The 26,311-nt window shown below is 37.4% G+C and overlaps 1 protein-coding gene across 2 annotated transcripts in view; it reads left to right on the top strand.

Moving 5' to 3' along the window:
- The window catches only part of fam168a (family with sequence similarity 168 member A), a 138,216-nt gene that overhangs the window by 79,811 nt on the left and 32,094 nt on the right, over nucleotides 1-26,311 (top strand). For both annotated transcript variants that reach the window (XM_073044025.1, XM_073044024.1), the window contains exons 3-4: nucleotides 9,997-10,077; nucleotides 23,737-23,862. In XM_073044025.1, coding sequence (XP_072900126.1) covers nucleotides 9,997-10,077; nucleotides 23,737-23,862 — 207 coding nt within the window. The remainder of the gene's footprint in view (nucleotides 1-9,996; nucleotides 10,078-23,736; nucleotides 23,863-26,311) is intronic.

The following is a 26,311-nucleotide window of genomic DNA, read 5'->3' as shown; positions in this document are numbered from 1 at the left end:
CAGGGCACCTCTACAACCTACACCGCCAATCCCATCTCAGTAATTGGAGCACCTGACTTTGTTGAAGGCATTTCCCCAGAGGTTCAAGGCACTTTTTTTGAACCTGGACATTGTTTAAATGGTGTACACTGTTTTGATGAGAAGAAGTACAATTGATTATGCATTATTAGTTTAAGCAGATTGTGATGTCTATTATTGTGACTTTGATGAAGATCAGACCATAATTTTATGAATAATTAATGCAGAAAACCATAAATTGCAAAGGGTTCACAAACTTCTTGCAACTGTATATAACACTGCTCAACCTTGGCATCTTCCTGATCTACTGTTCCACTGTTCTACCCTTGTATCTTCATTGCTTCAACAAAAACTGTCTAGTTTGTTAGACTTAACCTCCCCAGCCGAAAGCAATCATGACTATCCCTTAACAACTGATTATCCCAAAAATTATGTTATAGCAACCTTGGTTATTCTCCAGCCTTTTGTGATCTCACTTGTTGCTAAAATGGTGTGAGAATCTCTGTCAAAGCCCCAGCATTCTTCCTCCTTTCCTCTCTTAACAACCTGGAAGAGATCCTATCATGCACTGCAACTGATCCTCTTTAAGAATCAAGGCAGCGAACATCTCTTTTTTTGATATCAACATGCCCTCCTGACCATGCCATATTCCAAGTCGGTGAATACTGATGCAAGTACTCATTTGGTATCTTGCCCATTTCCTGTTTTTAGGCTTAAATTTCCCGTTTTGTCCTTGAGCGGTCCTACCCTCTCCCTTTGTTATCCATTTGCTTTTAATGTACGTGCAATATACCTTGCAATTCTCTTTAATTGTTCTCACCAAGAGCAGTGCATTGCCCCTTTGGGCCCCAAGGTTTCTCTCCTGCTTTATATTCAAAGGACCTCTCTGATTTCAGCTTAAATCTCATATACTTTTTCTTGACTAAATTTTCAGTATCTTATTATGTTGCCATCTTTATCATTCTTTAACATGGGAACAAGTTGCTCCTGACTTGTAAGCGCAAACTGGAGGAAATCTGCAGATGCTGGAAATTCAATCAACACACACACACAAAATGCTGGTGGAACGCTGCAGGCCAGGCAGCATCTATAGGAAGAAGTACAGTCGACGTTTCGGGCCGAGACCTTACAAAGGTTTTGTGTGTGTTTCTCCTGAATTGTGACCAGCTGACATTTAAATGACTCCCACATATCCCTAATTACTTTCCCTAGGTAATTGTGGCATCGTAATGTATCATGTCCATTGTCTCTGTAGATATGACTAATTGGAAGGTGGTTGAGGAGGACCTACCTTCTCAACTACAAATGGTTGCAGTTACTTCCTCAAGTTCCTCTGTGCCAAATTTTAGAAGTTCAGCAAGAGTACTGACAGCTCTAGCCACCTTGTCAGTCTGGGGTGGCAGCAAGATTACCGGAAGCTTGCTGTTGGACAGAATTTATAATATTGAAAGGTTTCTTTAAAATGCTATTTTAAGCAGCTTCTGATTTTGGTGAAAAATACTTGTTTACTGTTGTTTTAAAGTTGCCAGAGATGGTCAAAATGTTTTAAAGCTGTTTGAAATAGTAAACCAGTTAGTATTTCTCATGTTGGGGCTGCGTTATGGAAGAGAGCATACGTTTATGATGAGAGGTAGGAGGTATTGAGGGAATCTGTGGAGAGATTTTCCTTCAGTGGTTGAAATCTGGACTGTACTACCTGAGGAGGTGGTGGATGCTGATTCTTGACATTTGAGAAGCCCCTATATAAGCACTTGAATCACCAAGGCATTGAAGGCTATGGACCTAGTGTGGGTAATGGGAATTAATAGGGATAGATACAATGGCCAGGGTGAAAGTGGGATATAAGCTGTATGATAAAAATTGTGCTGTTGTTTTAGACTTACACTGTAGATGAAGATTGTGTACACTGAATTACACATGTGCTAGTCATAAATCTGAGATTTTGAGGCAGTAATTAAGGAGATTGTTATAGGGTGGGTGTTTTATGGATTTCTAAATCTTTTAATAAGATGATAGACACAGGGGTCTGAGGTATGTTGTTACACTCAGTCCAAAATTGGCTGGGTGATAGGAGCCAGAGTATACTGGGATTTTAACACCAAAAAAAATCTGCAGATCCTGGAAATCCAAAGCAAGACACACGCAAATTGCTGGAGGAACTCACCTGGCCAGGCAGCACCTATGGAAATGAGTAAACAGTCAACATTTTGGGCCAAAACCCTTCATCTTTTCTATAGATACTGCCTTGTCTGCTGAATTTTTCCAGCATTTTGTAGGATTTTCTTCTGACTTGAAATCTAGAACAAGTGATGTACTGCTGGGACCTTTGTGAATAACAAGGGGAAAGTTAGTAGATGACATGACAATTGGTGGAGTCATGGATAACAAGGTTGCTTAAAGATGCAGCAGAACATAGATCAACTGGAACATTTGGGGGAACGTTGGCAGATAGAATTTAATCCATTTAAGTGTGAGGTAATGAACTTTGCATGTCAGATTCTGTTAGGGCATATAGAGTACATAGAAAGGATCTTTGGAGTGCTGATATACAGAGAGACCTTGGGGTGCTAGTCCACAGGTCAGTTGAAGTGATGACATAAGTGGATCAACATCATTATATACCATGTCGTATAACATGGGCAATCATGGTCATCCACAAGTTCCACATGCACGAATTCAACCAACCGCGAATTGAGGAAAAACTGGAAGTGCTCTTCCAGCACTTGTTGTTCGAGCATGTACAGACTTTTTTCCTTGTCATTATTACCTAAACAATGCAGTATAACAACTATTTACATAGCATTTACATTGTATTAGGTATTATAAGTAATGTAGAGATGATTTAAAGTATACGGGAGGGTGTGCATAGGTTATCGTGGATCGGGATCAGAAAAAATTATAAGTTCTCTTACTAAGTAAGTCGGAACAGCTGCATCCAGTATTATTTAGCGTCAGTCAAACGTTTGTCTTAGAAAATAGTATATATTTTACCTTTCAGTGCATATAAAACACTTAAGAAACGTATGTATTTCAATAATTAAAACACTGCGTTGCTTAGTAATAACTGTAGCTTGCATTGGGGCAGAGCCTTTCTCACTTTATCCTTTAAAATTGTTCCGATCGTTGACCAACTATAGCCTGACGCTTTTCCAATGACTGATGGCATTTCACCCCTTTCTGATCGCTTTATTATTTCCACTTTATTTTCAATCGTGATTATTCTCGTGAATAGAAACACTGCGGATTCAGAACTCCGCCGGGTCCTAAAGTCCACCGCACTAAAACAGGTTAAATAAGTGACTTGAGCATCCGCGTTTTTTGGTATCCGCGAGGGGTCCCAGATCCAATTCCTCGCAGATAAGGAGGGCCAACTGTATTTCATTTGCCACTTTCTTGCCCATTCTCCTAATCTGTCTAAGTCCTTCTGCATCCTGCCTGTTTCCTCAACACTACCTGGACCTCCATCAATCTTTGTATCATCTGCAAATTTGGCAACAAAGCCACCTATTCCATCATCATTTATATACAGCATAAAAAGAGGTGGCCCCAACACCGATCTCCACTGAATGCTACTAGTCACTGGCAGTCAACCAGAAAAGGATCCTTTTATTCCCACTTGCTGCCTCCTACCAATCAAACAATGCTCTAATCATGTTAGTAACTTTCCTGTAATACCACGGGCTCTTAACTTGGTAAGCAGCCTCATGTGTGGCACCTTGTCAAAGGCCTTCTGAAAGTCCAAGTATACAACATCCACTGCATCCCCTTTGTCTGTCCTACTTGTAATCTCCTCAAAGAATTCCAACAGGTTCATCAGGCAGAATTTTTCCTGAAGGAAACCATGCTGACTTTGTACTATCTTGCCCTGTGTCACCAAGTACCCCATCACCTCATCCTTAACAACTGACTCTAATGTCTTCCCAACCACTGAGGTCTGGCTAACTGGTCTATAATTTCTTTTCTGCTGCCTTCCTCCTTTCTTAAAGAGTGGACTAACGTTTGCAATTTTCCAGTCCTCTGGCACCATGCCAGAGTCCAGTGATTTTTGTACATTTCTAATGTACCACAATCTCTAACGCTACCTCTTTCAGAACCCTAGGGTGCAGTTCATTTGGTCTGGGTGACTTATGTACCTTTATGTCTTTCAGCCTTTTGAGCACCTTCTCTCTTGTAATAGTAACTACACCCATTTCCCTTCCTTCCTACATCAGGCATACTGCTAATGTCTTCCATAGTGAAGATTGCCGCAAAATACTCACTTAGTTCATCAGCCATCTCCTTGTCCCCCGTTATTATTTTTCCTGCCTCATTTTCTAGCGGTCCTATAGCCACTCTCATTTCTCTATTGAAAAATTTTTACCATCCACTTTGATATTATTTGCTAGCTTGCTTTCATATTTCATCTTTTCCTTTCTAGTGAAGGAAAACTTCCCAATCCTCTATCTTCCCACTAATTTTTGTTTTGTTGTATGCCCTTTCTTTTGCTTTTACAATAGCTTTGACTTCGCTTGTCAGCCAGAGAGATGGTAGAGGGAGATACTTTTTGCAGTTTTAAAGGAATTTGGACAGTTATTTGGATTGAAAAGGTACATGCAAGATGCATCAGATGCTGCTCATCCTGCTGAGGTCCTTAAGCTGATTATCTGTTGCACTGGAAACATGTACCTTTTTTTTAATCCCCTTGCACCTCCAACTGGCAAGATGTTCAGATTTGATGAAATAAATTTTTACCAGGAAAGCTTATGCAATATTTTGCACAATGAAACATAAAGCTAATGGAAAGACAGAATTAGCATAGGGCTCAGTTTATCCTAGAGAATTCAGTATATTATGAGTTAATTTTCACTTTATTCATAGAATTTTGTTTATGTTTGATATCTGAAGACATGGGCCAATGGCATAGAAATGCTTCATTCCTTTTTACAAAGTAATATACTCTTATGATTGGACTATGACATCAAAGTTAGTGAATTTGGTTATGTGATTACTTTTTGACTCTGGTTAAGATGTTCTGTTTATAATTTGCATTCACTTCAGCTGTCATACAGAAAAATGATGGTGGTGAAAAGCTTTCTAACCAATTATTGACAAGGGAGTAATGACAATTTAGGGGAATGAAATAAATCAGCAAGGGATTTCCAAGTTGTAACTGTATTTCAGATTTGGGTATCTTTTAAATCTTGGCTTAGGTATTTAGAAATGGCTTTCAATGCTATTTGTTTATTGTAGTTGTGCATTCAGCCTGTTATTATACAAATTAATATATTTAGATTTGAACTTCATGCATAATCTCATCCAAGCTTGATATTCTGCACCAGGGTGACATAGATGGCAGGATGACTTTAACCAGGGAAAATGGGTGGGATATGTATCTAAATATCATTACAGTTTATGACAGTATCAAATACTAGGTGGATTCTAGTGATGAGAGTAATTGTCCTTGATGTCTTTGTAAATGTAGTGATTGGGGATTCAGTAGTTGAAGTCACACCTGGCAAAAAAAACATGATTTAGGCATTGTTCCAGAATTCCTTGGGATGACTCTTTTGGTCAAACTTGTCTTGGACTACTACATTTTCTGACGGTCTGCAAGTTTTGACGTATTATTGGTATTGGGTCTTAATGACATCACTGACTTTGGAGTACAGGGATTCCTTTGATTTTTGCTTAAAAGTTTTTAAAGTCTATGGGGCAGAGATTTCTAGGTCTAATTGAGCAGTGTCTTTCACCTAAGTTAGTGGTGGATACTGTGACTTCTGCTTGTTTGCAGAATCGTATCTCATGTTCTGTGTTATTCTTTTAATAAAATAGAAATTCACAGCCTGTTGGATTGCAGAAATCCAGAAAATAAATAAGTTTTCATTTTATTTATTTATTATTTAGATACAACATGAGCTAATCTTGTACCTAATCTATTGTCAAACCCTCTTCCAGAGTGATGTATTCCTGTTCATATCCATTGCACCACTTAACATATTTTCAGTCTTCAACTTTCCAGTCCCGTTTCTCTTTTCATTGTCTTCATTGTGCTTTGACTTTAAGTCCTTCATGTAGTTTTATTTTTGGCTCTCTTCTACTATGATTACATTCCCAGTTCTACTTAGTCATAGAGCACTACAGCACAAAAACAGTCCATCAAGTCCTTGATGACCTTTTTGTGCCTAGTTCAATTGACCACACCTGGAGCATAACCCTTCATACCCCTCCCATGCTTGTACTTATCCAGACTACTTAAACTTTACTGTCAAACCTGCATCCACCACTTCCACTGGCACCTTGCCCCTCCCTTTCCACACCCCCCCCCCCCACCCGGTTCCTTTTCATTTTTCACCCTTAAACTATGAGTTGCATTCTTAATATTTTTTATTCATAACCAAAATTTTTCATGTCACACCATTAGTTTTCCTTGTGATTCTTTTCCATCACTACCTTTCTCTTTCTTTGTCTCAGTTGTGCTATCATTGAAAAATGCCAGTGTGTTGAACCACCTTTGGTGTCCTCCAGATCTCTTGCATAGTCAGGGCTTTGGTCTTGCAGTGTTTTTGCTGTAGAAGGTGCACCATTTAATGCCCATGTCTGTGTATAAATCTTTTTGGTAATATGCTGTGATTCTTTGTATTTCAGCAACTGCATTTTCATGCTGGTTCAGGAATTATCTTAAAGAACTATCTAATGAAGTATGTCTTTATTTATATTAGCTATCTCGATGTAGGCAGGCCACAACTGATGGTTATCAGTGTAGTACCAGACAACCCGGTTATTAGGCATCAGTCAAGAAGAGAGAAATAAATTTGTTCAATTTAAAGCAATAGGTACGATGAACTTTTATTGCACCAGAATAATAACTGTTCTTAGTGTAGGAAAAGATTAAGAGCAGGTTTCTTTCCAAGTTATATTTTATTCTGGAAATGCATCATTGTTCCTTCATTGCTCTGTCTAAATTATATAACTCGAGTTTGTGGTTATACCTACAGAAACATTGCAGTGGCAGTAGAATCTATTTTCTTGCCTTTAGTAAATGTTGACCTTGCTTGCAATGTCCATGACCAGACAAACAAGGGGGAAAAAAATTAACTGTTCTTGGAGTGCCTTGATTAACACTTCCAGTTAATGTTGTAAGTTTGTCCATCAGGTAACATCAGCTTAAATGAACCCAACTGCGTGTTAAATTAGTCTCCTGTTTAATTTCCCCATCAGTCCATCAATGGGATACTTATTAATGTTAAAGCAAAACACATTGGTACTGGAAATCTAAAATGAAATACAACATACAGGAGCTGCATAGAGCAGATAATATCTGGAGCGTAAGTCCTAGGCATTGTAGATTAATGACCATTTGTCAGGACTTAAAGTGGAAAGTATTGAGTTAATTACAGAAATGAGTTTGGAATGGAAGAAAAGAACAAAAGCAAAGATGGCACAGGGCTGAAAGCAGAAGAGAATGATTTAAAAAGGACAATAATTCAAGTTAGTTAAGATGGTATTGGGGCTAGTAAGAAAACAGATTTAAGTGGGAATCATAACTTCATCTGCTTGAAACTGGAGGCATTGCTTAGAATGTGAAATTAAGCTTCTGTTTGGAAAACTGTAAGAATGAGATACTATTCAATGTTAGGCTTTTTTTTTAACTCCTAAGCGGTTCCAGATTGGCCCAAGTTGGAATATATTGGGGAATTAAAATGCCAAGCAACTACAAGCCTGCAGTGGCATCCTGAGTTGATATGTTCCTCAATGCAGGAGGAATCAAGTTATGAGCAGCAAGTGATGATATGCTGCAATTTTTTAAATTACCAAGTGGATCAGTGGGTTTGGAGCTCATCTGTATTTATAGAGGAAGGTCCCATTTTGGTCAATCGAAGGTGTTATAGTCTGTTTAAAACTTTTTTTAATGATTGCAAGACCCTGCTGGACATTAAGAACTTAATGTACTGCATGCCCACCCGATCAACAAGTTGCTCGTTGACGGAAAATCTAAAGGAGTGGGACTCGGTGCGGACTGTGATGCTGTCTGGTACGTGGAGGCATTGGTGCACGAAGGAGGTGTGCATTCTAACAGCGAGAGATTGTTTTAGTTGCTTCTCTTGTGATTGCAAGATCCTGTTGGACATTGGTGTGGAATGCTGCAAGTGCAATTCATTGGTTTGTGGGTGAACAGCAGGAGAGCTGTGTGGCCTTGATCATAGCGAAGACTAGGCACGTCACGTGTTTCCAGCCACCGGGGGGGAGGGTGGCATCACAGTCGGTGCACTCCAGTGAAATGCTAGAGGCAGTGTGGTGCTGTGGCTATACCAGAGTTGGTGCTGCTCCCCAGTGTTCACTTGGCAGAAGACAAGCTGGATGGTGTTCAGCTGCAGACTGCTGCAACATACATGGACTCAGGGACTTGGACTATATGTTTTGTGTGCCTGTATTTTACTGCTATGTTATATGTGCGTTGTGCTGTGTATGACTATTGGTACTGTTTTGTACCTTGACCCTAGAATAATGCTCTTTCATTTGGCTAGGTTAATTGGTATTCATGTATGGTTGAATGACAATTAAACCTCCACTTGATGAGGGGAGCAATAATGATTTATGGAAAAAAAAATCACTTTGTCTTGGGGCTGGGCTAATAACATTAGAGGAAAATCAATTAAATGACATCTTAGTTTCCATTGCATAAGAAATGATGTTCTCTTCCATGAAGTGCAAGAAGATGATGGGGGAAGATGTACTTAACTAGAATATTGCTTGATCTAAGGTTATATCTCAAAATAGATTGAACTCACTTGGATCTTTTTCTCCTGAGGAGGGAAACAAAGTCGAGTAATCTGAGGACTAGTATAATGAAAATGCTTGTATCTTGTTATCAAGTCCAGGAGTGAGAGTTGTCAGTATAATGGTGGTCTGATAGAGTGTGCTGAAACATTTTAACCTGGAGAGGAATTGAAATATGGGGCATACAACCACAAGGCATAAAATGTAAATAAAAAATGAATTAAATCTATGCTTACCAATATGAACATTTCAGGGAAGCTAAGGGAGACAGAATTAGAACATTTTGAGGTTATCAGTTATAAGTAAGAGGTGTGCATATACCTATTACATACTGGAAACATTTTACCATTGTGTATTTCAAGTATTGCTGGGCATAGTGACGCCTGTGCTATAGCAGTTCGGGTATATGGAATTCTCAAAACACTACAAAAATCTGAGATACAGAATAAACATGTACTCTAATGAAATTGAGGTGGGAGAAGAGTAAACTTTTTTTTAAACTTTCACTTAATGAACACATGTGTAATGTGGTTTGTGTTACACAAAATTATGTTATGGACTATTGTCTAGGAACAAATCCCCTGTAATGCGGGGGGTTACCTGTAATGATTTGTAATTGAATGCATCTTGTATTGGGAATATTAGTCGCAAACTTCCTGTCTTGGTTTGAAATTGGTTTATTATTGTCACGTACTGAGATACGGTTGACAGCTTGTCTTGCATACTGTTCATACAGATAAAATAATTACACAGCATATTGCGGTAGAAGAAGATAAAGCAATAACAGAATGCAGAATAAAGTGTAACAGCTACAGAGAAAGTGCTGTGCAGGTAACAATGTATGAGATCATTTGAAGATCAAGAGTCCATCTTATTATACTATATGTAATGTACTAGTATCACAATCATTTTCTGTTCTCCACTGTGCTGTCGACCCTGTCAAAAGCAAGAAGTTTCTACTTTTGTGCTGGAGCCTCCAGCTAGGTAGGGAATCCATGAAAAATTCATGTCCTCTCGAAAATATGGAGAATATACTCTATTTATAATTAGTAGTGTTGGTAAAGTATAAATACTGCATGTGGATAACCAATAACAAATGTTACTAGGGAAACACTGAATTTTAATGCATTTTTTGTGGAGGCTATCTTGATATATGCTTGTCAGTGCTTTTGATTTGAGCATACTATATCACTTAACATAATGTTCTGTTTCATTGTTCAGGTTATCCTGCAGGTTACCCTACAACTGCACCAGCCTATACTGCTAATATGTATGCTAGTGGCAGTCCTGGATATCCTCCAGGTAAGATTTTTGAACTCTTTTGTTTTCCATACTCAGTGCATTTTAAATGATAAGCTGATGTTCATTATGCATTCACGTAATAAATTACATTTTTTGTCAACTTATTCAGAATTCAGACATTTTCTAATAGAGGAAAGTAATGGGAAGGATATCCCTAGACCCAAGTTATTCCCCGCATTCTCCATTTGGTTAGTCTGGATGCAAAAGTTGATGCTAACGTGTCATTACATTAGGCAATGAGATCTCAGTGGCAGCTAGGCCCTGGGTATTATACAAATGAGATGCTGCCCTGGAAAGCCATGAGAGTCTTATCAGAAAGCAAAGCATGTTTGAAAACTCTGATGTTCTGACATTTGACAATTATCAGACTGGATTTAAAAAATATAAAAATAAATTTCAAGCTAGAACTTTAGTGAATGTACACTCATATCTGGAAACATTAAACTGCAGGAAAATTGTTTACTTTCATTTCTTAAAGCACAGGCTAAGAATTCGCATTGAATTAAATAGGATCTCTAATCCTTCACCAGCTATGCCTTGGCATAAGATCAAAGGTGATTTCCTCAACATAGTGGAGGCATAGCAAGTAAAGAAATTGACCCTTTGGCTTGTGTCATTCAGTAAGTCTGGGATTTGCAGGGAGTCTGAAAGTCAAGAATTTCCCATCTGAAAGGTTGAACACTGGGTCATCACCTTGGATTTGCCTGCTGCAACTGGAGCTGGGGTTCCCAACCTGGGGTCCATGGACCCCTTGCTTAATGGTATTGGTGTATGGCATAATAAAAGATTGTGAACCCCCGAACTAGAGGATCCACTTAATAATTTTGATTTTCCCTTTCTCGCACTTGGATTGAATGAAAGTTTGGATTTAAAGAACTGGAAACTGACAAAGAACAGTTTGAGGATGAAAGCAAATAATCCTGGTTGGAAAATTAGTTCTGGGAGGGATGGAGCAGTGCACATGATTCAGCTAAGAAATTGTATGAAGATGTAAGGAACTGAAGCACGAGTAGGCCATTTAACCTTTGTCACTTACTTCATATTCAATAAAATGGTGCTGGATCTTACCTGTATGAACATTATATCCCTTGCATTGTTCAGTTTCCAGAAATTTATTGTTTTTTTTAAGCATGGAGTTTAGCAATGATTTTGACACAGACCCATATGACAGGTTATCAAAAATGGATAGCAGTAAATTGGATTCAAAATTGGCTTAGTGACAGTAAGCAACCGGTTGTTAGGTGCTCTCGTGGCAGGAAAATGGTTACCAATAATGTTCAGTTAGGCTCTATATTTGGTAATTTGCATTTTGTAACCTAAGACTTAAATATAAGATTTAGGATAAAGGTCTTATAGAAAATCTTATTGACCATGGTTGTAGGTAAGTTACAGGGAAAAAGACTATTGTGGGAGAAGTGGCATCTCATGCAGACAGATAGAAATTCTAATAGAAAGTTACGAAAATAGAAGAATTAGACAATTACTTTGTCTAAAAACAAATCTGGCCAGGTATAATAGGGAATCAAGGGTTCAGTAAGATCGAGAGCCCGAGGGGTCTATAAGCTGAGCAAAAGTACTAGAGTGCTGACAGATCCCAAGGACTTGATGATCAACATCCAAAGTTTTTGAAATATGTGCCTTCAGAGATGGCAGACACCCTAGTGTCTTTCAGGATTCTACAAATAGACTGAGGGTAGTAAATGCAATGCCACTATTTAAAATTGGAGAAAGAAAGTGGAGAACTGCTAATCTGTAGCTTCATATCAGTGATGGGGAAGAAGGTTGAATTTACTTACATTGAAATATTTGATAACAATCATACTAGGATTGAGCTTAGATTCATGTGGTAAAATTATGTATAACTGAACTGCTGGAGCAATTTGAGGCTGTGATGTGGAAACAGCAGAGAGGAACCGTACCTATTCATGGAGGTGTCGAAGATATCTGGAGGATACTGAATGAAATTGGCTGGTAAAATAACCAATAGTGATATGAAGAATCATTTGATTCAAGAGTAATTGAGGCATAACATTTAGCAGAGTTGAAATAAAAACCAGGAGGTGGAAAGTGGTTATTAAAAACAGTGAAGATTAACTGTTATTATGTACATTTTAAAACTTGGACCTGAATTATTAGTGTGACTCAGGCAAAGTCCTTGTAATCCCTAATGTGTTGATCATTTTCAGTGTAGTTGAAGAAAATTATTGATAAGAATTCTAAGTAATTTTATCTTTGCATAGTGTGGCTTGCGTTACAGAAAGTCCTATTATCACATAATAGGCAGTAGTTGTGCTCTAAGCAATGTTGCCCATGTAATGCAAATATGTAGTGTTTCCTAATCCATTAATCACGTTATAATGAATCTGCATTATGGAAACATATGTTATAGCAGAACCAGCTACACAAATATGAGAATGAAAGTTTCATCTGTTTAACCTCAGAATCTTGTTTTAACCTATTGAGCTGTCTCCTGGCAATTTGCCAGTAGTTCTGAATGGAATCCCAAAGATATATGACAGAAGAAAAACAAAGACAACTTGTCAATAAGAAGCTACGATATAATACACTCCAGACATATCGAACAGAAAAAGTAATTATGAGAACTAAACAGAGATATTACGAACTAGGTGAAAGATCACACTAGATTCTTGCTTGGCAGTTGAAAACAGAGCAGGCTTCCAAAACAATAAATGCAATTGGAACAAGTGCAAATAAAATTACTTATAAACCTTTAGAAATTAATGAAACTTTAAAAAAATTTTACTCCGTTATATCAATCAGAATCACAAAATGAGGTTGCAGAGATAGAATTTTTTTTTATCACAAATAACTCTTCCAAAATTGAATTCAGAAGAACAGAAAGGATTAGATATGCCCTTTACATTAAAAGAGGTTGAAGAAGCTTTAGGATCACTTCAGAGTAATAAATCTCCAGGAGAAGATGGTTTTCCACCTGAATTTTATAAAAAATTTAAAGATTTATTAATCCCTCCCTTTATGGAGTTAATATATCAAGCAGAAAGAACACATAAACTTCCACAATCTTTTTCGACAGCGATCCTAATAGAATTGCCAAAAAAGATAGAGATCCTTTAAAACCAACATCATATAGGCCTATTTCTTTGTTGAATATGGATTATAAAATAATAGCAAAAATTTTATCTAATAGATTATCTAATTTTTACCAAAATTGATACATATGGATCAAACAGGCTTTATTAAAAATAGACAATCAGCGGATAATATAACTCGGTTACTTAGCATAATTCATCTGGCACAAAAGAAAGAGGAAATGAGTGTGGCAGTTGCTTTGGATGCAGAAAAAGCATTTGATAGATTGGAATGGGACTTTTTATTTAAGGTATTGGAAAAATATGGGTTAGGAAAATCTTTTATAAAATGGATTAAAACCTTAAATACTAGTCCCAAAGCTAAAGTAGTGACAAATGGTCAAATTTCAACATCATTCCAGTTAACAAGGTCAACTAGACAAGGCTGTCCATTATCACCTGCCCTATTTGTATTGGCGATAGAACCATTAACTGAATTAATTAGAACGGATCCAGATATTGTGGGCTTCAGAATTAACCCGGAGGAATATAAGATTAATTTATTTGCTGATGATATTCTGATTTATTTAACAAACCCATTGCATTCATTGCATAAATTATCTTTCAGATTGGAAGAATATGGGAAAATATCAGGATATAAAATAAACTGGGATAAAAGTGAAATTTTACCCCTTACTAAAGGAGATTATAGTCAATGTTGATTAGTAACTCAATTTAGATGGCCGACAAATGGTATAAAATATTTAGGTGTAAGAGTCCATAATGATATAAAGAATTTACATAAATTAAATTATTTGCCATTATTGAAAAAAATACAAGAAGATCTTGATAAATGGATGATGTTACCAATAACATTAGTAGGTAGAGTTAATGCTGTAAAAATGAATATATTTCCTAGATTACAATATTTATTCCAAACATTACCAATACAACTGCTCCAGAAGTTTTTTCAAGAGTTGAATAAATATGTGAGGAAGTTTCTTTGGAAAGGTAAGATGTCAAGAATATCGTTGGAAAAGTTGACATGTAAATTTGACCTAGGAGGGTTACAACTCCCAAATTTTAAGAATTATTATAAAGCAAGTCAACTTAGATTTATTGCATCTTTTTTTGATGAAGAAAAACTGGCATGGATTAGAATAGAGTTAGATAAGATAGGAGAAAATATACCAGAAGATTTTATATATAAATGGGAATCCAAATGGATACGGGAAAAGAAAGAATCTCTTATATTAAAACATTTGATTGACTTATGGAATGAGGTAAATGAGGATGATGAGATAAATAAATCTTTATTAGCAAAGAGAACCCTAATTCAAAATAGACTTATTCCTTTTACAATGGATAATCAACTTTTATATAACTGGTTTCAAAAAGGGATCAGATATATAGGTGACTGTTTTGAAGGAGGTATATTGATGTCGTTTGATCAATTAAAGAATAAATATAAAATATCAAATAACACTCTTTTCTGTTATTTTCAATTAAAGGCCTATTTAAGAGATAAACTGGGTCAACTAATGTTAATGCCAAAACCTAATGAAATAGAAACTTTAATTCAAAAAGGAAAAATTAAAGAATTTACGTCTTGTATGTATAATTTGATTCAAAAACAGACAATTAAACCAGGAATTCTTAAGTCAAGACTATGTCTTGATAGTATGACAAATACAATAAATGTCTGACTTAGATTAGTACAATACAATTTTTTTTACATCAATTATATATTACACCACAAAAAATAAATAGATTAAACCCAAATTTATCTGACCAATGTTTCCGATGTAATCAAGAAATCGGTACTTTTTTTACACTGTACTTGGTCTTGTTTTAAAATTCAACCTTTTTGGATAAATCTAAGACTTTTACTGGAACAAATTATTGGAATACAACTTCCACATAGCCCAACATTATTTTTACTAGGCGATATTGAAGGGATAATACTGAAACCTAAATTGAATAAATATCAGAAAAAATTTATAAAAATTGCATTAACAGTAGCCAAAAAAGCTATAGCAGTTACTTGGAAATCAGATTCATACTTAACTATGGATCGTTGGAATAATGAAATATGTAGCTGTATTCCACTTGAAAAAATTACTTATAATTTAAGAAATTAATATGATATATTTTTGAAAATTTGGCACCCCTATCTACAAAAGATAGGATTAAATATATAGGTCCTTTGAAGATAAAATTATTAGTTATTTGGGGAAAAAAATAAAGATATATACTAAAGTTATTTTGAACTCCATGGAGCATGTGGGGATCCTCCGATATCAGGCAATCCTTTCTTTCTTTTTTTTCTTTTTTCTTTTTTTTAGACAGGGATGTTAAGGGGGGAAAGTTCAGGACTTGTTAACAAATTTGGATGTCCAATTCTGTCAGTTTGCATTACCAGTAGATTCTGGTGAATCACCTCTTGAACTCAAAGGCACATTGCCCAGGACACAATGATTGTAGTGGGGAATGTAACACATAGAATTAATAGGCTACAATGAGAAGTTGTTAAATTATTTTGTTTTAATTACATTTTTTGGGTGTTTTCCATAACTTCAGCCTTTATCATCTCTCAAAACTTCTGTTAGGTTTGGGATGTATTCTTTGGCAGACACTTCACAACATCTAGACCACAATTGCTGAAATCCAGTTCATGGAAAGCCAATGAGCTGGACCCACCACACCTGAACTAAGTAGAAGGGGCAGGGTATGGGATGTGGTATCTCTTGAAGAAATGGGTTCTGTCCCATTGTTTTCCAAAGCTGATAGTTCTGCCAAGAAAAATAACTTCTAAAGTAGATGAAAAGTTAAATAGTCCTCAATGAAGGAGAATAATTTAAGATTTTTTTCAGTATTATAATACTTATTAATTTAAGAAATAATACTGTAAAAATCACTTGCAGTCAGTTCTCTGTCTGAATGCTGTACAAAGGTTCATTTATGAAAGTTTTTTTTCATAATTTATCCTGATGTGGGTGTTGTAGACTTTTGTATACTCTGCAGGCTCTTGTTTGCAAATACCTGAGTATACTCAGAAACTTGTTCTTCCTTTAACTTTAGAGATGCCTCTTTGTTCTTTGTTCCTAGTTCTTTATTTCCAGCAAGCACTTACTCTTCAGGAAACAGTTACTTTTATCATGTTTATGCAGTGAAATATAATGCCAATTCAGATTGCTTTATGAAAGCTGTAGGTTATTGGATTCTAAATGTCACATAAATCAGCATTTCAATCTCAGACATCTAAGTGAAACTATTGATAATAGCACCAGGCTATTCTATATTATGTTAGAGTTCCCAAGTACCCACTTACTCCATCACTACTTTATTAGTTCCCGTCAGTCAGTTTATGTATAGCTTAGCCTCACTTTACAGACATACAATCAATCAATGTATATAAGCTATCTTAAGTATTTATATTAATTTTGTGTTCTTTATTTTTATTATTGTGTTCTTTATTTTGTGTGTTGTTTTGTGCTGCATCTGATCCAGAGTAACAATTTTTTTGTTCTCAGTACACTTGTGTACAGGAAATGAATAAACAATCTTGAATTAGTAATTTGAGCATGGTCTAGAGTTTCTGGCTAGCTCTGTTAGCTTCTTTGTCATTGACAAAAATCCTATTTTATCATAGCATGTTGGCATTATGATGTTGGTGCTGCAGATTTGAGTATTTGCCTGCATTTATAAACAGTGCTAGCAGTGCTCTGGCTTAACTACACCAATGTTTTCTTATATGCTTTCTCACATGCTGAATGAAGATCTTTAGTGTATTCAAATACACAATCCATTGCCAAAGTGTCTTCATTGTCCTCATGGGCTTGCTTCATTTTATTAAAATTGCTGATAACCTCCAGTTCTCAGCTTGAATTGATGGAGCCAGTGTACTGATTGTTAAGCTTGTGTTCATAAGTTACTGGTTTATCTTTTGGTAATTAACTTTTGCAAATGTTTGCAGATTATGTATTTTATGTTGTGCTAATTGAAGTAAAATTAGTACAACTGTAGTAAAACTAATTAATTGAAGAGCCATGCAATATCCCAAATCTTGTATAGTATTTAGAAGTGACTGTGGAGTATCTGTACAAGATTTGGGATACAGCAATTACTTATTTGTAATGGGTGATGTTTAAACAACTGTTTACATGGTGCAATTATTTGGCAGGTTGCTGAACCATTCTTCCCCCCACATTGGTAGGTTTGACTGCAATCTAGATTAATAGTTTGGAACTATCTCCAGCTCTAAATCTGCTGGAATTTGTAAAGTTGGAACTAATGTTTCTCCTCTTAAGTTCATTAAGCCATTTTGATATTTGATTTGGTTTTTGATTTTGTTGTTATAGTCCATTTTCAGTGTTGATATATCAGAATTTTCAAAATAAAAAATTTATAGACAAGCTTAAATAATGTAAACTTAATTTTCTATGAAGGCAGTTGCTGCTTTCTGTTTTCCATTTGAATATTCATTTAATGAATTATTAACATTTGGACTATTTTTGAGACTTTTTTTGCCAAGAGATAGGAAGGGAGAAAATATAACCTACCTTTTATCAAACAATGTACCTTTTAATAACATAAGATTTGAGATTAGCTGCCAAATCAAAAATAAAGATTTAAAAACCAAAAAGGAAAAAATTTAAGTTCAAATTAAGTTTATTATATATACTGCATATATCATGGCCTACAACCCTGAGATTCATTTTCCTGGGGGGCTTTGCAGTAAATAACAAAACACAATAGAATCAATGAAAAATACACATAAAACAGACAAAAGATACTAAACTGTGCAAAAAGAAAAAACAAACAAAATAATGTTTAAAAAGTAATAAATATCGAGAATATGGGATGCAGAGTCCTTGAAAGGTTGTGGGAACAGTTCGGTGATGAGGTGAGTGAAGTTATCTCCTCTGGTTCAAGAGCATGATGGCTGAGGAGTAATAACTGTTCCTGAACCTGGTGGTGAGAGTCCTGAGGCTCCTGTACCTCTGTCCTATTGGCAGTAGCAGAAGAGTTTGGACTGGATGGTGGGGGTTCTTGATAGTGGATGCTGCTTTCCCACAACGCCACTCCTTGTAGATGTGCTCAGTGGTGGAGAGGGCTTTGCTTGTGATGGACTGGGCTGTATCCATTACTTTTTGTAAGCTTTTCCATTCAAGGGCATTGGTTTCCATACCAGGCCATGATGTAACCAGTCAGTATAGTCTCCACTTCACATCTGTAGAAGTTTATTGAAGTTTTAGATGTCATGCCGAATCTTCACAAGAAAGTAGAGGTACTGCTGTGCTTTCTTTGTATTGGTACTTGCATGTGGGACCAAGAATAGATAATCAGAAATAATAACAATGAGAAATTTAAAGTTGCTATTCCTCTCCACCTCTGATTCCCTGATGAAGACTGGCTATTGCTCCTCTGATTTTCTCCTCCAGAAGTCAATAATCAGCTCCTTGGTCTTCCTGACATTGAGAGAGATGTTCTTGTAGCACCACTCAGCCAAGTTTTCGATCTCCCTCCTATATGCTGATTTATTACCACCTGTGATTCGGGCAATGATAGTGGTATTGTCAACAAACTTAAATGTGGCATTGGAGGTGTGCTTAGCCTTGCAAAAGTGTAATTGAGTAGACTGGTGCTGAGCACACAGATTTATGGTGCAAACATGCTGATAGTAATTGTGGAGGAGAAGTTTCCAGTCTGAACTAACTGGGGTCTGCAAATGAGAATATCAAGGATCCAGTTGCATAAAGAGGTCTTGGAGCTTATTGATTAGTTTTGAGGGTATGATAGTTTTGAATGCTGAGAGCTTTGTAGTGGGATCTAGACCAGCTGAAGAATGGCAGATGAAACTTAATGTAGACAAGTGCAAGGTATTGCACCAGGAAGGACCAACCAAGGTAGGTCTTACACAGTGAATGATAGAGCACTGAGGAGTGCAGTAGAACTAAGGGATCTGAGAATACAGGTTTAAAGCTTGAATTTAATGTCAGAGAAATATATACAATATACATCCTGATATGCTTTTTCTTCACAAACATCCACGAAAACAGAGAAGTGCCCCAAAGAATGAACAACAGTTAAACATGATAACCCCAAAGTCCCCCCCAGATCCCCCCCTGCATTGGTACTGTCACTGAGCCCAAGCGTGTGCTAAGCAATAGCAAAGACACAGACCAAAGTTACATTTCATCCGACATTCGGCAAACCATAGGTTCTCTCTCCCTGGGAGAGGGAGGTGTTCCCCATTTTCACAGCGAGCAGGAGACATAAGAACAACCCACTGGTGTATGATGTTAAAAGTCCATTTCGTCACTTTTCTTGAGCTCTGTGTCCAAAGATTGCAAAGACCTCAGGTCTTCAGGCCCACAGCGAAAGATTTTCCGGCCTTTCCGACGACACACGAGTCTACTGCCGTGACACCGACCCTCGATCCACCCGTCTCCAGAGCCCTGAGATCTTAGGCTTCCAAACACGATCGAGACTCTCAGGCCAAACCCTTGGCATGTCGAATATCGGCCAGTCGTGGAACCCCAAGAACAGGTCCCATTCGCGCAAAGAACTGAAGCCTGCATGTTACTCCAGGTCAGGGTCTTCAAAAGAACCCTGAAAGGGAAAAATGAAGATATTAAAGGTGGAAATAGAGCTGTTTCCAAAGATGCAAGCAAGAGAGTTGCAGTTAGGTGTCATTATCCCTCCTAAGCTCTGCTCTCCCTCCATAATTCGTTGAAAGTGCTGGCTCAGGTAGATAGGGTCGTAAAGAAGCTCTTGGCATGTTGGCCTTCATAAGTCAAAATACTGAGTACAGGAGATGAGATGTTATGTTGAAGCTGTACAAGACATTAATGAGGCCTAATTTGTAGTATTGTGTGTAGTTTTGGTCACCCACCTACAGGAAAGAATACAGAGAAGATTTACAAGGATTGTTGCTGGGACTGGAGGATCCAATTTATAAGGAAAGGTTGAACACATTAGCGCTTTATTCCTCGATACGGAGAAGATTGAGGAGAGGTTTGATAGAGATACACAAAATTATGAGGGGTATAGATAGGGTAAATGCAAGCAGGTCTTTTCCACTGAGGTTGGATGGGACTATATTTAGAGGTCAAGGTTAAGGGTGAAAGGTGAAATGTTTGAGAAACATGAGGGGAAATTTATTCACTCAGAAGGTTGTGATATGTGGAACAAGCTGCTAGTGCAAGTGGTGCATGCAAGTTTGATTAACACATTTGAGAGAAGTTTGGATAAGTAGATGGTGTAGGTCAATAGGACTAGGCTATTTAAATTATTCGGCATGGCTGAGATGAGCCAAATGGCCTGATCGGTTCTGTACTTTTCTATGTCTCCATGTTGGCCTCCTCCAGTCCTCCAATGGGTCTATCCTTCTAGCTGATCCTCAAAATGTTTAGCAAGTTCGTTGATATCGTTCCAAGGCTTTCAGGTGTCTACTATAGATTATATGGATTCCGCTCCATACAGTAATGTAGGAAGGACAACTACTCTAAAGACCAAAATTTTCTTTGCACCTGCCAATTTTTCCTGTAATTGGCATGCTGTGAAGATCATATCTGTGGTACCTCTAGATGGGCTGAAACCACATTGTGATTTACAGAGTACTTCAGATAGCAGAAGGAGTTGGTTGACAAAGGATACATGAAAGCACTTTGCCTGTTGTTGACAGGAGGGAGATGGCTCTGTCGTGGCTACAATATGGTCACTGTTAGAACATCACTGAGCTCTGGGGGCAGTTGTTTCTTTTTCCAGACCCTCGGCTGCAAGCCATGTATTTGCACAGGAATACTGGTGCAATTTCCTTAAGGATTTCTGCTGGGATCCCATTAAGACCAGTAGCTCTGTTGCTTTTTAGCCTTCTGATGGCATCATTGACCTCTTTCATAGTGGGAGGTTCCCCAGTGCCTTCTCTCACAGGTCTCCGAAGGATTTGGTTAGTGACCTTTAGCTCAGCAGTGCGGTTGTGGTTAAAAAGTTCTTAAATGTGCTCTCTGTTGATCATTGATATCATTCTGATCCTTTAACAAGTTCTTTCCATCCTTTGAGCACAGATGGTTTAATCCAAGTAGCTTGGAACCATAGACTGCTTTGTTGGCACTGAAGAAGCCTGGAGTCTGCCAGTCTCTGAATTTCCAGGGCTTTCACAGTTCACCAAGAATTCTTTAGCTCTCTCACCCTGTACTGAACATTTACCTTCTTTCTTGGCCTTGCTGCCAAAGTCATTCTGCCAGGCACAAAAGGCTTTGCTTTTCTTGGAGATGAGCTGTTCTATCTCCATGTTGTTAACATCAAACCAACCCTGATATTTTCTGGACGTGTACCCAAGGATGCTTTTGCAGGTATTGAGGATGGTGGATTTAAGCAGACCTCAGTGTTCTTTGATATCCTCTGGGTATTCCTGTTGGTAGTTTTCCTCAAATGAGGCTTGAAGATGCTGTTGGGTGGCAGTGTCAAGCAGGCTCTCGAGTTTTAGTCTTGCGCTGAACTGCATCTTATGAATTTTCCTCATGAGTCTGGACATGGTGGAGAAAATCAGGTGATAATCTGTCCATCAGTCATCTGCGCCAAACATGGCCTTTACATCGGGTGGTCCCTAGCTTGGACAATAACATAGTCAATGCGATGCCACTGTTTAGATTGGAGGTGCTGTTAAGATGCCTTAAATTTTGTTTTTCTGGCAGAAGAGAGTGGTTATGAATTTAAGACTGTACTCAGCGCATATGGTGAGAAGTAGTAGTCCATTTGAGTTGAAGTCCTTTCCTATGGTATTCTTCCAAAGATTGAAATCCCAACCAACCCAGGCATTGACATCTCCTAAGAGAATTATTTTGTACTCCTTGGGGGTGCTTGACTGTGTCGTGTTTAGGCAAGCTAGAAGGCCTCTTTTTCATAATTGTGTGAGTCCAGAGTTGGTGCCATCTGTTGGCAAGTACCAAATGGATTGTCATGAAACATTCACATATCTCCACAGGAAGCTCAGAGTTAACTGACAATCTTTTTTTTTTGTTGTTGCAAACCCAACACCAAGGATACTGTGCTCATCGGTTGACCACCCTTCTCCCTTAGTTGCCCTTCCTCTGCCAGACAGGTTTCAGAAAGAGCAGCCAGGTCAACCTGGCATCTCCTCAGTTCTCTGGTGATGATTGCAGTTTTCCTCTTTGGTCGATCACTGGTTGTACTATATATCAGAGTGTGCACATTCTAGGCTCCAAAGGTCATATTTATTTGTTTCTGACAACATATGGTGATCCCTCTGGGTAGGTTAATCCAGTCAGGAGCTTGAAGCAGGCTGTTTTTAGGTCATCTTTTCCAACCCCTTCCCCAAGTGGGGTGGATCCCAAATAGGGCTGCTCAGTAGTGGGGGTAGCTGCCAGAGTGTTCTGCCCTCAGTTAAAGAATCTCGTGACTAAATCAAACACCCATAGCCTTCACACAGACCTTGGCTGATTAGAGTCAGGGTCCAGTGACATAGAGTGCAAGATGACTGGATGACCTTTCACTGCTGTAGTCTTCCTCCACTTTCACTGACATTGTGATATGTCATCCTCTGCCAGCTTCACTGTTGAGATCTTGGTTGGATCACTTTTCGCCTGAAACTTCCCTCTTGACCTTAACACCTTGGTCCTACCAGGAACTAAACTCCAGATAGCGTCACTTTTGGGATCTCAGGAACTTTCAAGTCTCTCCACCATGACAAGGTGATCCTTGGAGAAGGAATCATATGGTACTTCACTAGTTATGGCTGGCCAATCTGAAAAATACTCAGTTATACCTGCCCTCTGCTTTTGGCCTGATTCTACGCAACAGCAGAATGGTGCAGCGGAAGGATGCTGGGCCTATAACCTAGAGGTTGCTGGATCATGACCTAAAGTGTTCACTTGACTAGAATAAATGGGAACCATAGATGCATCATGCAACAAGGCAAGAACTAGGAGTTGGAGATAGAGAGATTAGAGATTAGCTTTATTTGTCACGTGTTTGTCAAAAAAAGCAAAATGCATTGTTAGTGCCAAATCAAATCAGCAAGGATTGTATAGAGCTGCCCACAAATGTCTGTACTTCTGGTGCCAACATAGCATGCTCATGACTTTCGTACTCTAATCTGTACGTCTTTGAAATGTGGGAGGAAACCAGAGCATCTGGAAGAAACCCACACAGTCACAGGGAGAACATACAAACTCTTTTCAGACAGTGATAGAAAATGAACACCAATTGCTGATTTCTGGCACTGTTTGGAGTTGTGCTAACTGCTAGGCTAGCATTCCAGGTTTACATAGGAAGTTTTATTATTAAACCTAGACAACTTAATGATGGGAGGAGTTTCGCACAGTCATGGGAAAAATTATGGATGTCTTTCTAAAACTCATAAATGCTTTTAGTAGTCTCATCAAATCAGTTAAGTTGATGTTTGTGAAGTCTGTGTAATGCTTCAAAGTGCATTTGTTTTCATTGTTTCAGATCTGTTATCTGATCTTGATTCTGTAAATGCTGTACATTAAGACTGATGCCATCAGTCCATGAATCATTGCATTGTTATTACTGAAAGCTTTTTTTTGGTAACACCCGTTTTTTTTCTGTCTCTTGCAAGCTTTATTCATGATGAGACAGAGCTGGCCACAGACGTCAACTTCTGGTGCCACTGAGGGTACTTATGACCTCCCAGTCGATGCTGGCACTGAGAGCAGAACTTTCCAAGCTTCTTCTGCGTCATTCAGTAAATAAAATATTCTTGTTATATGGTAGATTTTCATTGAGCTGGTTTATTTTTGGAGGGCATGTGCAGAAGAGTCCTGGGGAAGTAGTGGAGTAAAGACAGATTTCAAGACACATCTAGAAAAGCAAAATATTTTTATGGATTTGGGTTAAGAAAGTTGAAGGTAACAGTTTGTTTAGTGAACAGATTACTTCCTTAGGAAAGTCATAACATTAAGATGGTAATGTAGTAATTATTTTCCACTAATAATCATCAAATTTTTACATGTTGATAGCCTATTTTTCAAAAATATCAAATCATTTAAACTACTATTAGAAGACTAACGGATGCTAAAGAAAAAAAATTATAATTCAAAAGATTAAAATGCTTAAATTTATATCAGGACCTCCTTGAGACAACAGTACTACTTAAAAGATGTTGCTGAAAACTATGGAGGATAAATATTTTCCTTCTCCATTAGCTCTCAAAAAGTGTGAATATTTTGACCATGTCTCTTCTGCACATCAGTTGGAGTAAATATCCAACAGAGAAATGGTATTTGCAAAACAGTCTAAGGATATAAACGACTAAGAATCTCAAACTACTTTCTGTGGCATTATATGCCTAACTACAACTACAACCCTTGCTTTCTAAAGTATACTTGAAGCAAAACAAACTCAAACTCCATTACACAAGTTGTACTTTGCAAATCAATGTGATTTTTTTTGTATTCTGCTTTAAATTCGTACAGCATATAAATTGTGTTGCACTTTATTAGTATCACCACATTGTAGAGAATTATTCTTTACATGGGAATGTAAGAGCCAGAACAAACACTGCGCTTTGACAGGATGCAGAGCATTAAAGTACAAATGTTAAGCTTAAAAAAGACTTATTGCACAAATTTGTTGGCATTTACTTGTTTTGATCAGCATATTCACTGATTTACTCCATTGTTTTTTGTAATCATGGCTCCATTTCTTCACAATGAAAGATTCTTAGTTCTTGATCTGGAACAGCATTTGTTTACTGTTCTACTCCAATATACTGGTGAAGTGCACAGCCAAATTTGTAGCCTAATTGTCTATTTGCCCATGATCATTAGGTACCTATGCATAAGAATGAAGCACTAATAAAAGAATTGTGTAGTACTAACATGGTGAATTTAAAAGAAAAGCCACAGCAATTTGTACCTTGTTCCACGATAAGGGGAAGAAGCTGTAAAATGCAATTTCAATTAATTTCCAATGCAGTTTTAATTGATTTCCAATGCATTTTCACAAATTTATCTATTTGTTAAAGAAAATTTGATGTAATAACTATAATGCAAAAAAAATCAGTTACAAATCTTCATGAAATGGAACTGCTTCTTCCCTGTATTTCTCATTTTCCTTTTCCTCTTCCACGTCCCATTCCAAACCACCTCAAATGGACTTCCTCATGTTTAAATAGTTTACTACTCCACTGAAAATGGTTGAATACTCAAGTGTCAGGAGACATCTGAGCTTTCATTGGAAGAGCAGACTCTAAATTATCTGTGGAAAAACATTGAAGATGTTGTCTTCCAGAATGAAGGTTTTTTTTTCTAATTTCTTTCAGAATCCTTTCTGGACAAAGTAATTTATATTATGTCTGACCTAAACTCCATTTTCCCTAATTTAATGAAAATTGGGCAGGGCCAAATATTTTAAAATGATTGTAGATTATATTTGTGGACAGGTTGTACTGTACGCATGACTTTTTCCAAAAGGCTGGCCACGTCCAATTTCTCTCCATGAAGCAGGTAAGTCCTTTTTTAAGAGGCAAGGTGATTTACATTACCTAGTTAGTTGAGATGTGAATGTGTGTATGGATATGAAAGTGTGTGTGAATATTTAAAGTGTAAATTAGAAGATAGACTAGATTCAATGATAAAAGTAAATGCTGGAAATACTTAGACTGGAAGCAGAATTACATTTGGCCAGGAAAGGGTAATGACCTGTAACCCAGAATATGAATTGTGCACTGGGTGCAGTACACGATCTTCACCCTTGGTTAAAATAGCCCATGTTGAACCAAATAAATTTCAGATAATGTGAAATGATATAAAATTAAAGTTTTATAAATTGCACCTTGCAGTATTTATAGATAACATGTAGATTCTAATGCATTTATAGAAAGTTAAGTTGGAGCCTTGGCTTGGTAACTTAAAATGAAAATGGAATATCCTTTTCTCATCTTCTGGTGCTAGAGATATGATGTTGCATAATAATTATTAACTTAAAATTGTAGTCTGGGTAGAGACTAGGATGTTTTATTCAGTAAAACACTTCTTTCCAAAAATTTTTTTAGCTGTTAAATTAGCAGCTTCTAAAGCTAGTTACTGGGGCTAGAGCACAAACTGCTTCAGTAACTTCAGCTGGTTTGCAAGTACCTGGATGGCCGTTTAGTTGGGCTGTTATGAACAGTCTTCTTGGTTTACAATGCCAAC

Source organism: Hemitrygon akajei, chromosome 4, assembly GCF_048418815.1.
Source record: "Hemitrygon akajei chromosome 4, sHemAka1.3, whole genome shotgun sequence".
Taxonomy (NCBI): Eukaryota; Metazoa; Chordata; class Chondrichthyes; order Myliobatiformes; family Dasyatidae; genus Hemitrygon; species Hemitrygon akajei.
Note: the sequence above shows the minus strand (reverse complement) of the source record. Positions and strands in the feature narration are given on the sequence as shown.